This window comes from Perca fluviatilis, chromosome 23 (genome assembly GCF_010015445.1).
Source record: "Perca fluviatilis chromosome 23, GENO_Pfluv_1.0, whole genome shotgun sequence".
Taxonomy (NCBI): Eukaryota; Metazoa; Chordata; class Actinopteri; order Perciformes; family Percidae; genus Perca; species Perca fluviatilis.
Window position 1 is genome coordinate 25,701,016 of NC_053134.1, and position 13,559 is coordinate 25,714,574.

At 40.5% G+C, this 13,559-nt stretch overlaps 1 protein-coding gene across 2 annotated transcripts in view; it reads left to right on the plus strand.

Moving 5' to 3' along the window:
- Nucleotides 1-13,559, plus strand: part of hmga2 (high mobility group AT-hook 2) — a 57,935-nt gene that overhangs the window by 5,135 nt on the left and 39,241 nt on the right. Inside the window, exon 3 of one of the 2 annotated variants that reach the window (XM_039792422.1) lies at nt 8,583-8,633. The exons of the other annotated variant lie outside the window; for it this stretch is intronic. Coding sequence (XP_039648356.1) covers nt 8,583-8,633 — 51 coding nt within the window. The remainder of the gene's footprint in view (nt 1-8,582; nt 8,634-13,559) is intronic. 2 annotated transcript variants of the gene reach the window in all.

Here is a 13,559-nt window from a genome sequence, read left to right on the forward strand (position 1 = left end):
TGTGGTGTAAAACTTGTTTATTTTTCATATAAACAATAATAAATATATAGTATTCAAAACTTTGTCCAGGGCTCCAGTGTTAGCGGACGGATCTGGCACTGGATGGGGCAGTATCATCAGCTGTGGCAAACTACTCTGGCAGTGATTGTCCTATAGAAAGACATCCACAATAAACAACAGTACTGTTACCATTTCTCTGGCGCAAATATTTAGTACCAATATCACTGATAACTCATTGTGTATGTGTTACCCATCAAAGAGAACTGTAATCCATGTTGACTTCAGCATCAAGCCCTGGGCCTAATGCTACTCACCGGTTGGACAGAGACTGTGAAACAATAGTTGGCACTTAGCTAGTGTAGCTTACTAGTAGCCTAGATCAACAGGGAAGCTAACATTAGCATTGGGCTAATATGACTAACACAACATAAATTGCTAGCGTTGGCTAGACATTTCTTGAAAACAACAAATCTCCCCCCCCCCCCAATAAACAAAACAAAACAAACGTAGGCAACACTTTACAATAAGGTACACAACAATGTAGGTAGTTCAGTCCCTCCAGAAAAACGCGATTATGCGATCGCATAATTCAATGCATAATCAGCCAAAGTCCGGATATTGATGCGGGGGGCCGCATTTTTTCAAATACGCTGCTCTTTCGCCGCATAAATTGCCGATCTCAGCGCAAAATATGCGGGGCTTGCATGATTTCATAATCCCCGCATTTTCGTTGCAAAAAAAGTCACATATCTTAGCAGAAAGTTGAAAATTGTTGCGTTTACATCACACAAGAGCAGCCATTTTCCCCTGTTGCCATGGGAACGTTATGAAGTGACGTAATTATGCGATGTGAACATCATCGAAAAGCAGGGTGTTGAGGGAATCACTCAAAATCCCAAATTCTCTTTTTCATCAAACAGCAATTCCCGCAATTTTAGCAAATTCCCACAATTTCATCGCATATTGCATAAATATCCCGCATATTCCATCGCATTTTTTAAGAAAACATGCCACATAATCAAGGATTTTTGCCCGCAATAATAAAAAAAAACTGGGTTTTAACTAAATGATTACTTAACCATTAACTACCATTAGTGAAGCATTTTGTTTACCTTTCAAATAAAGGAATGCATTCGTTCCTCAGTAACTTCTCATAACTTACTATTAACTAATGATTCATTAATACAGTAACTCCCAGTCTCTTCATCAAGTGACTGATCATTAGTGCTTGAGTCATTCAGGAACATCTCATTAACTAACCAGTCGTTCCTCATTTGTTCCTCATTCGTTCCTTATTTGTTCCTTATTCGTTCCTTTTTTTGTGTAACTTCTTGTTAAGTTTTTGTGTAACTTCTTGTTAAGTGTTACCGAAACGTAACGTTATTGTCCAACAGAAAGACGGCAACCACAGCTTCACTTTCCCTGCCTTGCAGCTCCCTCAGCTGTCGCTGTTGCTGAAAAGTTATGCCAATGTTTACTCCAGTTTGTCCTCTCTCTATCTGCAGCCCTTTTAGTCGCCACTTTTTCTCCTTCAGTCTCTTTTCTTTCTTTGCCTTTTTAGCAGGGCAGGCGGATGCAAGTAAGCGCGGCAGCAGCAACTCTTGCTGAGTTGCTCCTCCATTCTTCAGCAGACTTGCAGTATCTCTGCTGGCGACGACGCGCGCTGGTCCCTGGCTCGTTCACAGGAGGGGTAGGGAACGAGCAGCGGGGCAATGAGGCATTTCATTGGTTCTTAAAAAACGGCCCGTTATGTTTGAATGGTGGGAGTTTTTAAAGGATTACAGCAGCTACAGATGATCTTTTTCACTCCTTTTTCAGAGCCCATAAGTTATTTATTGCTGTCGGGGTGTAAAGACTATAGAAGAATATATAAAAAAACATGTATATTGGAAACCCTGCCTTTAAAAGATCACTAACTGATCCGATAGAGTATACATGTCTTTGTGGATGTACGCAGAAAAGGATGTTATGGGAAAAAGAAAAAATATGTTCGGGTCCTGTAAAAGTATTAAAGAAACAGCCACAGGAATGTCTCCAATTGACACTTGTGCTCGTTCGCTTATGTGCAGCCCACAGAAGCAAGTTCCAGTCCACCCTAACACGATCTTTCAACGATAGAAACCGGTTTTCAACTGCAAACACGGACACATATGAAAACACAGGAACCTATTTGTCCATCTGTGATTATAGAAACACGCGGCCATAACTCATAGCACTCTCACACACTTGTGTACACAGAGAGGAAACTGTGTGCATGAGAGATAGAGTTGATGAATGAGAAAAGATTATAAGTTGCAAAGAAAAACTGATCCAGAAAAAAGCTTTTGGAATTTTACAGCAAAATCCCACCTTGCGTTTGGGCTGTGATACTGTACATCCCAGCGAGGCCAGGGCAAGTCCCTGTGTCTTCATTCATTAGGTAGATAAAACTGTGTTAGGCTCATGATGACAGCAGCCTTAGTGCTCCCTTGCCACCATGAACCACTGTAAACATTCCCAGCACTTTGAGAAGTGAACCACTCTGCTCTCGCCATAATCCAGTCTCATCTCATCTGGTATTGTTATGATAAACACTGAAGATATCAATCTTTCCAGATGAAAGAGTCCTGGGTCAGCCCACACCTTTAACTTATACTCTTTAAAGGTTTGCTTCCCCTCCTCCACATCAATCACTTCTGCAATCTCTGGCAGATATCATGGCAGCTTGTAAGTAGAAACAATTGTACTATACACACTGGACTGTTACTACAAAATATAGACTAGTTTTTACACCATTCTGAAAAAAATAAGGCATTATGTACGGAAAATGTCAGGTTTTGGGGTTGAATACCAGTGTTGTATAAAGTACTAGAAAGCAATACTTGAGTAAAAGTACAAGTATCGTACTAGAAAAAGACTTTGGTAGAAGTGAAAGTTACCTTTTAGAATATTACTTAAGTAAAAGTCTTAAAGTATCTGATATATACTGTACTTAAGTATCAAAAGTAATTTTCTGATATTTAATGTACTTAAGTATTTGAAGTAAAAGTTTTTTTTTTTTTTAAAAGCAAGCGGTTAGAACTTTTATTGTGGCTTTCTTATAGTAAAGTATAAAGCATATTCAGGGTTCCCATATCTTCTTAATCTCACTCATCAAATCAAAATCACATTCTTTTCTAGGACTTTTCAGACACAATTCTCTTAAGTTCAAAGAACAAACAGCAGATTTTTAGAGCTGACATCAATGTACAGAAACATTTCTTGCAACACAGGTGTATGACGTTATCTTCACCACTACCCTGTTCACCGAGTTCACCACTATCGTCGGGGTGGTCGCAGGGCTCAACATAAAAAAAATCCCCACTGGCCCCCGGGGCCAGTAGATCAGAGTTTTGCTGGCCCCTTCTACATTTTTACTGGCCCTGAAAGAAATATCATAGGTGTGATTGGAAAAGGATAAAAAAGCAGGAAAATATACGCTGCACCTATGCTTTAGAAAATGGTTCTAACCCAGCTAGCCACTGCCACTGGATGTTGTGCCATTAGCAGCAAAGCTAGACCAGGGGTCATCTACTACATTTTTCCATGGGCCAGAATTTTTTTAAGCAGACACTCCAGGGGCCGGACTTTCAAATAAAGAAAATAAAATTATACCTAATACACATCATCTTGTTTGATATTTTCACTTTCTTACTAAATTAATGCTATATTTTTTACATTAGCAAGCAAACCCCTAAACACATGGAAAATCCATAATGATAACTAGATAGGCTACTTAACTAGAAAATGATCTCAGATTAGTCCTGTATGCCTAATTTGAAATAAGACAATTCTGTTGCTAAATAATACAACCGGCAACATCGTCAACAATGAAGAACGCGTCATTCACGTGCATATTAAGTAGCCACATGTGAACCACACCATTTGTTTTGGTCTTAAAATACATCCATAGGTTTACCGCTCCAGCGGAGAGGATGGCTCGTTTAGACAGCAGCTACGTTTACAATAGTTTGTCCAAAGTTCAAGATTGGTTGCAAATTAAGACAAACAGTTAGACTACAAACTGACATCTTTCATTTTAGCTCGTTTGTAAAGTCGCTGTTTGCAGAGTAGAGCTGTGTTTGCACAGCGCGGTGGACGAGAGTGGACAGCGCAGACTGAGATATGGTTTCTACGTGTTTCTGCCTGTAGAACAGGTGCGTGGGTTATTGATAAGTATTTACTCTTTAATCATGGAGGTTTTATTGTAGGCTACCTACTTACAGTAACGAGTGTAGCGTTCATCTGCGCCATCGGCGGTAAATAATCCTCGGTAACGTTTCCAGTCAGTACATGTGCGCTGCGTGAAGTAACGCGCACACACCAGTGACTGTGGCTGCAACCAGCCCGACATACGTTTTACTGGCCCCGGGCCATCGGGCCATTGCTTATGTCGAGCCTGGTCGCTTACGATAACGGGAGGTCCTCCAGTAGGTGCTCGTGCTTCCATGGCGGTTTCAGTTGTGCGTCCTCCTCCTCCTTTAGCAACAAACAAGCGCTGAAATAGAGCCGCGGCGTGGCGGAGCGCGCGTAATGCAATCTAGGAGCAGTGATTCGCCAAACCTCCCTTATTGCAGTCGCACACATTTCTTCTAATTTTATTTTTTAGTAACGAGTAACGAAGATGCTTAGTGGAAATATAACGGAGTAAAAGTATACATTTTATCTAGGAAATGTAGTGGAGTAAAAGTGAAAGTTGACATAAATTTAAATAGCGAAGTAAAGTACAGATACGTGAAATTTCTACTTAAGTACAGTAACGACGTATTTGTACTCCGTTACATTACAACACTGTTGAATACAGGGTAATTCTCTCCAAAATCTTGGACCAACCTTACCAGAAAATCAGCAGGATTGGTCGTTTGTTTAAACACTTCAAATCCCCCTTAACAAGGCTTTGTGAATAATTAAAGTTCTGTTATTACTTTGATTAGGGTGTCTTAGGTGGATAGGTTGATGAAGAAAGTGTGTAAATGCCTCATGCGTCAAACAAACAAGGTCCTATGAACTGGTGACTGTGGGTACGCGATCTGTGCTGCCAGCACGATCCGATACGCGCATGCGCATAAATACGTAGTAGAAAACGTGACGGTTTCCCTACACTATTTGTATCACGCACGCGCTGAAACCCTTGACGGCCAGGCGGCACAACTGGCGGCATATTTTTGTAGGCTACATTTTATGTTATTCATTATGCAGTTCACGGTTCACGACTGCCTCTCCTTGGAGCGTTCCATAACACGGGGTTTTTAGCCATGTTAGCAGCATGGCTCTAGGGACGGTAAGGTCAGTCTCAGTCGGTTGGCTTTGCCCGACTACAGCCTGACACAGCATGGCTATAGTGTTTGTTTACATGTTGTGGCCAGAGGTGTCAAGTAATGAAGTACAAATACTTTGTTACCTTACCTAAGCAGAATTTTTGGGTATCTATACTTTACTGGAGTCATTATTTTACAGCAGACTTTTTACTTCTACTCCTTACATTTTCACGCAATTATCTGTACTTTCTACTCCTTACATTTTAAAAATAGCCTTGTTACTCCTATTTCAGTTCGGCTTGTTTTCATTCCGGCTCGTCATCGTACAAAAAATTTGATTGTGGTTGGATGAGAAGTATAAACATATACCATTCCCACACCCTATTGGTTTGTACGCAATCCATCGCACCTGCACAGACCCGGTGCTAATACGGCACTGGTGCCTTAACGACCGTTATCTACCGGACCGAATAGCAACGCGGATTTCGGTGCCTTATTTAGGTGCCACTTAAATGACTGCGCTTCTCTCTGATGCTCATTAACGGACATTAGAGGGAACCGAAACATCGCCGCACGGGACGCTAGTTAACACTACACTACCTGCGACAGCAGGTAACGTTAGCCTACCGTTAGCTAGTTAACACTACACTACCTGCGACAGCAGGTAACGTTAGCCTACCGTTAGCTAGTTAACACTACACTACCTGCGACAGCAGGTAACGTTAGCCTACCGTTAGCTAGCAGCTGGATTAAACATGGTTAAAATGCTGACAGCTAAACGGTGTAAAAGTGTGTCTGTATTTCACTGGAGGATTGTAACCCCAGACTGTAGCTGCTGTTGTCTGAAAAACACAGACTCAGAGATGTGTCATCTTTTTCAGCCCTTCTGAGTTTGCAGGTATGAATTTAATATAACATTATTATAGTCATTATGGCCTTTAGAAAAATGTTTTTTTGTGGAGGTGGGGTAGTGCCCTATAGGCCCCTGTGGGGTGGGCTAAGCTTTTGTCCTTAATAGCATTTTTTTTCCCCCTTACATTACTTTTACTTTTGTACTTTAAGTAGGTTTGAAACCAGTACTTTTACACTTTTACTTGAGTAAAAAGCTGGAGTTGATACTTCAACTTCTACAGAAGTCTTTTCAAACCCTAGTATCTATACTTCTACTAGAGTAATGAATGTGAATACTTTTGACACCTCTATACATCCCAAATAAATTGTAGGGGGTCGGGGTGAATAGATGGGTCATCAAGTGCTTGCTTCCCAGTTACTAATCACACTTAATGTTTGGTTTCTTTAACCACAATCTTTCCCTTAACCCAGTAGTTATTTTAACCATCAATGAAATGGTTCCTTAACAAAGTATTTTTTTAAAAATCATTTTTAAATAATCTTTTTTCTAATGGTGATTTGTAATGGCTTTGGAAGGCCATCCTGCTGAAAGGGGTGTCAGATCCCTGGGTATTGGGGACTGCTCCCTGCTCAGACATATAAAACACTCTGATGATTAATTAAACAGGGTGTTGGCTTTCAGACGATTAAATCTCCACATTAAAAATGCAGCATCCTAAACAGAGAACTGGGATTACAGTACACAGATTGGCTAGCCAGCAATTTGATATGTCATGATAGAAACCCTGCATTAGCAGAGCATTAGAATGTTACATGACAAGACATCATCATTGTGTCTGTATTATGCTTTAATGTAACTTGTGAAATCAGTCAAATACTGTTCATTCTGTCTCTTCGGTTTCTAACAGTTCACCATCCACACTAAAAAGTCAGAGCAACAGAAAACACTTTTATTCTGTTAATATAGCCTAATAGTAGTCAGTAAGCAATACAATTGTGTGTGTGTGTTGCTACCATCATGTACAAAGGTGTGAAATGTAGAAGTATTTCAGTTAAATCGTAATCAAGCACTATGATTAAACATAGTGTGCTTTGATTCTTTCCACCTCTGGTATTGTGTGATTGAAACTCATTGGAAAAGTACACAAGTTTAGTTTATACTATACTGAACATTAGCAGTAATGAGTGAAATCAAAGAATTACTTTCAAAAAACTCCAATGCCACCTTATACACGCTAACATATGTCCATACTGTCCAGTGGACTCACAAAAAATGATATCGATCATCCCTTGAAGAGAGCAAACAAGCTGATCTCCCTATAATGTTTGGAACAGAGCATTAATGGGACCCGTAACTATAATACAACAGAATTACAGAATTTTTAATTGTAAACACTTCTTGTTACTAATAATCATCACAGTCATGTCTAAGTGAGTAGCACAACTCTAGTGATCCTAAACAGATGCAGCCAAAAGTTGGCTTCGTAATGTTCCAGCTATGACAAAGTAATCGACCATGCCTGTGAAAGGTTAACGATTCTAGTTGTGTTGTTGCTTTTGTAAGCCCAGTTTTCCTGTGCACACCATGTGGGCTACTAATTTTGGATGGATGGCCAAAACAGAGAAGAAGGCCTTTGCATTAGTGTGAACATGGTCTAAGAGGTCCTGCTTCCTGTGTGTTTTTGACTCTGAGATCCAGGCAGTGATGTGTTGAAACACCCCACCTGCTGCCATGTGAGCAGGCTGGGTGGCATGTTCTCAGGATGACAGAGGAGCTGGTGTTGTTTACTGAGCAAAATAGCTGCAGAGAGCCACACACACATGCCCCAACACCACCACCAACCGATACTTGCTGGTCATTGTCTGCTAAATGAATCGCAGCTTAGCAATTCAAGTAAGATTTCACTCCCTGCCAACCAGAGCCAGGGAGCCTGGATGTAATTCGATGAATTATTGACACATGTCTGGTCTTGTTAATTGTGGATGACTGCGGAGCTTGGCTGTTTGACTGCGCTGGACAGTCAGCAGGGTCCAATCTCACCCAATTCTCACAAACATCAAATCATTCTACTATCTCAGTAAACAAGGTATTTCCTTCCCCTTGAGCCAAACACACAGAGACATCCAGGTATTCAGTATTAAGTAGTGGTATATAAGTCATTTCCTAAAACAGCTGGTCACTGTAGTTTTAGCAAACATTACTCACAGGAGGAAATAGTGCATTTGTTGGGGACTATTCTCAGGGGTGTATTAACACATTTGGAGCTGTAGTGTGTATTACGTTACTTAAACACTGGGGCATCTTTAATACTGGTGTGGCCTTCTAATACCTTAAATGTGTGCCAGAGAATACGCATGTCTTTGCAGGTGTTTAATATAAAATGTTCATATCATGTATGTCATAAAGTGATAGTCAGGATTAAGACTAATTACTCCCAATCTATGTCTTCACAGAAAGCTGAGGCAACCGGGGAGAAAAGACCCAGGGGGCGACCCAGGAAATGGGTGAGTCAGGGGTTTTCTTAAGGTCTGAGCTTGCGTCTGCTGGATACTGGAACACACGTCGTACCAACCCAGTCTCACGGCAGTTGGTGAAATGGTCACGTTATTTAATCTATAGATTCATGTATGCAGACACGTTTATCTCGTTGTTTTTTTTTGTGGTGGTCAGCATGTTTTTTAAATTAATATATTTCAATGGGAAGCATCTTTCATGATCACAGCACGATTACGGGAGCGAGTAGTATGAAATGCTGAAAATCTGCGTAGGGAGGTTGGTTGTGGGGGTGGATGGGTCAAACAACACAGGACTTTTAACCCGGAGACTGTGGATCGTGTCCCACGTGGGACGTTTCCTTTCCCCGTTGTTCTTTTCCTAAACCCAACCGTCCCGTTGTTGTAGCGTCCCCCAGAGACCGCGGATCGTGTCCCGGCGTGTGACGCGTCCTTTCCCCGTTCTTCTTTTCCTAAACCCAACCTCCTTATAGATGCTTCCCATTACGTGCTGACCACCACGAAAAACCCCGACATAAACGTGTCCGTGTACACAAATCAGTAGATTAAAACTAACGTGACCATTTCACGAACTGCCGTGAGACCGTGTTGGTTGTACACAACACAAGAAGGGCTGTGAATAAGGAGTTGTGCCAGTTGATGAAATCCATTTGAGACAGGAGGTAAATGTGCATGGAAAAGTCTGTTGGATAGAAGTTTTATTTCCACACTTGTTTGTCATCATTCAAAAGCATTTCGTCACTTTTTTTTTCGTGGGTATATTGCCTGTTTTTAATGCATATATTTAGATGGACTGTTTCACTATTTTGTGGTCATCTCTTGTTTTCTTACTTTCGCTATGTAGCCTGAATACATATAGAGGTTCCTCTCTGGTTGTTGCTGGTGCATGTGTGTTCAGGGATATCTCCAAAGTTTGTGTTATCAGTCAAAGAAAATGTTTACTCTCCATGCTGGCCGAAGGAATACTTAAATAATTCCACTGACAGCTTGAAGGCTTCAGTGTTTATCAGCTCCAAAGTAACAGGCCTGATTGATAGTGCAGGGAAAAGCAGTCGGCAGTTAGAAGTGCCACCAGAAAGGCCGAGGGAGACGCAACTTTCTCCTGCGTATATCATGTCTGCATTTTTATGCGTCAAAGGAGGAAAAATGAAGTGAAAGCCTACAAGAACAGCGTTGAAGAGTCATAAAGTGTGGATTTTACATGTATTGTTATTTCCTGGAACGATTGGTGTGTTCCAAGAATCAACTGTTAGCACATTAGTATATTCTCCACTGAACAACGTCTGCTAGTTTACCGGTGCAAGCTCTTGCTGAGACTTATCAGCTCCATGCACGTAAGCACGTAAATGAACTGCTCGGTTCACATGCATGTACATTTAATCCTCAGGCCTTTATGGCCTCCTTCAACAACAGGCCACAGCTGCCAGGACCACACTGCAGGATTTATCTCAAGTCTAATGTCTTTGGAGTAATTCGCAGTTGCTCACAGTAGCATGCCATGGGCATGCATTAAAAGATCAGGCATAACAGGTGAACTGCACTGCCATACCAAATATGAATTCTTTCATGCTTTGCAAGCTGTGCATACAACAATCTATTTGATATAAACCACTTCCTCAGCCACACCGAACTTGTATTTTCCATAAATGTGGCCATTGTGACACCTTTTGTCATGCCAACTTTGCAATCCCCACCTGTTCGGGAGATTCGGGGAACAGAGCTTTCCAAATATACATGATTTTTACATAACTTATTTCAAACTCCTGTCTCTGAGTCGGACTGCATAGGGACTTACATCCTTAAACAGTTAGCGGTGACTGCATAGGGATGTAGTAGCGGTGCTAAGTACAATATTACAGTGACATGACCTATAGAGTCACAATGGCAACATTTATGGGAAAGTTAAGACAAATCAGTAACAAATTAAAAAGGCTATGAACAGATAGTATAATTATTATATAGTCAGCAGCTGAATGTAACACAGATTTATAAACACTATAAACACTGCAGTGATTGCAGGCTGCAAACACACACTTAGAGCAAAGAGAGACCCTGCACATCTTTTAAACACAAAAGCAACGAAAAGCGGGCTAGTCCTCAAATAGTTGGAGAATAAATGCTCTGCCACTGCTGTTAAAGGTGTCTTAGACAGCAGAAAGGCCTAATGAAGAAATGAAGGCCAGATCCAGCATGCACCTGTTATTATAACTTTTATATTGTGTATATTGTAACGCAATATCCCTTATTTTATTGCATTGTGGCAACATTTTTTATATTAATGTTATTTCTGTCCTAAAGGTAAAGTGATCTGTTGTGATTTGATGATGTTGACATTATTTTTCATCCAACATAATAACATAAATAAAATGACATCAGACCAAATTTAGCTCTGCTTGAAAACAAATGGTAGATTACTTTGTAACGTTAACGCTGTATATATACTGTTTACCTCATGTTGTGACAAAAGATGAAATAGTTGAGAGACTTTCCAGATAACTTTCCTATCTGTGAGTATTACAAAGTGCTGTGCAGTATTTTGGTGTCTGATGATAAGCCTTTGAATGTAATGATCTGTTACTCCAACTGGACTTCCTGCCTGGATGCGCGTTGTTTAAATGCAGCACTGTTTTTGGTATGAATCGCTGCTTAAGGGCTTGTAGTTATATCGACAGACATGTTGTTTACTGTGAGTTTATCATGTGACAGCGAAAACGCAAAAGGCGGAGCAGTATGTCCTGTATGTCCCTTACCGGCTAACGTATTTCAAGATGGAGCATGAATATGGAGCGTTTACCCGAGTTCATGCGAATGCAAATGTCAAATTTCAAGCCAAAATAATTTATGTCAGAGCAGGAACAGTAGCTCCTGAACCCTTGGACTGAACTAATGAAACAGTTGAGGGTTACTGCAGCTTTTCCTTTGTTGTGCTGTCTGCCGGAGCCTGCATGTCCCAGGTACACACACCAACATGTATGAAGGTAAATATGGTGCAAAACGTGAGAGCTTGTAGAATACAATGTGAGAACTTGCAGAACAAAAAAATTTAACTTGTATGTTAAAATTTGCACTTGTAAAATAAAAATTTGCACTTGTAAAATAAAAATGTGCACTTGTAAAATAAAAATGTGCACTTGTAAAATAAAAATGTGCACTTGTAAAATAAAAATTTGCACTTGTAAAAATTATTCACATTTGAAGTCACAAAAAGAAAAAAAACATGAGAGCTTGTAAAAAAAATCTGAACTTGTAAATTGAAATTTGCACTTGTAGAAAAAATATTCACAAATGTGTAGATTGATATTTGCATGAACACAATGACAGCTGCAAACTTGTAATGCAACATTTACTCATGTACTTTTTTTTTTTACTCAGGTTGATTTTCCATCACAACCACAACTCAGTGATTACAACCTCTCGAATCTGTCACTGTATGCGCTCTCTCGCATCACAAAGAGGCGAATCTGCGCCTCGACTTTTGCAACACTTGTTGCGATACATTTGGTGCAAAACTAATTTGTACCTGTGGACTTAGGCTGTGGAGCTCTGATCCAACAGAACGGGGAAAGCAGGGTTTCTATCGCCAGATGAGGGACAACTCTGTCCGGCTTATTTAGCTATGTCGCATGGAAGCCTGGTTGAATAGCAAGCTAGCGTTAGCTAACTAACCAACCAGCCTGATTCTAAATAAATACCTTTTAATTATCTTAACACTTTTTAACAGTCAAACTGAAACACTGGCGGTGAGCTCCAGGTCCTGCAGACGGACCGTCACCAGCGGGTATCGGCCAGCGGAGCAACATCGCTATTATTGCCAGAAAGCTTCGCTGCCGACCTCGACCTGCAGTCGGAGCTCCAGCGGGACACAGAGAGAAATTTTTATTTTACAAGTGCAAATTTTTATTTTACAAGTGCACATTTTTATTTTACAAGTGCAAATTTTTATTTTACAAGTGCAAATTTTTATTTTACAAGTGCAAATTTTAACATACAAGTTAAATTTTTTTGTTCTGCAAGTTCTCACATTGTATTCTACAAGCTCTCACGTTTTGCTGACCACAACATTATTCAAAATGACCCTAAATTCTGAGCATCTATTCAATCTGTATTTTGAACCGAACAAGATGGCCTCTATCTTACCAAAATGTAGTGACAGCATATTGTCAATCAGCCAGTTGTTTACAGAAGAAAACTCAGAGACTACTCTCTAGTGTGGATTGTTGTTTATGAGACATTAAAAGTGCAGAGTCATCAGCGTACAAAAATAGTTCACATGAACAGGAGTCTGCCATATCATTAATGTATGTTAAAAATAAGGACGGCCCGAGGATGCTTCCTTGTGGAAAACCACATTCAACTACACTAGGGTCAGACAGCACTCCCCTTAAAACCACCAATTGTTCCCTCCCTGATAGGTAAGACCTAAACCACCTACATGTGGAGCTGTCTGGCCCCAAGGCCTCAAGTTTGGCAATCCGTCTGTCATGATTGACCATATCAAATGCTTTTTGAAGATCCAATAACACCATTCCGCAGAGATTTCCATATCTATTTCCCTGCGTATGGTGTCGGATAAATACAATAGGCATGATTCAGTGGAAGGTGACTTCCTAAATCCGGAATGGAATTTAAACTTTAAGTTGTTTTTATTCATGTATTCATTAAATTGCTCACTGACCAACTTTTCAAAAAGGTTTTTAGACTGTGCACAAAATAGAGACTGGTCTGTAGTTACCATCAGTACGAGGGCCATCTTCTTCTATGGTGGCTCTGGCTCCACTTTTTCTCCAGAGGCCTGTGGTGCAGGTTCTCCATCCTTGTGCATTGCTACACCTCTCCCCTCTCTGCTCTAGGCAAGAATGTAAGGTCCTTGAACTTATGTTTATCAGTAAAATTGGAGAAGACAGAGAAATAACATTA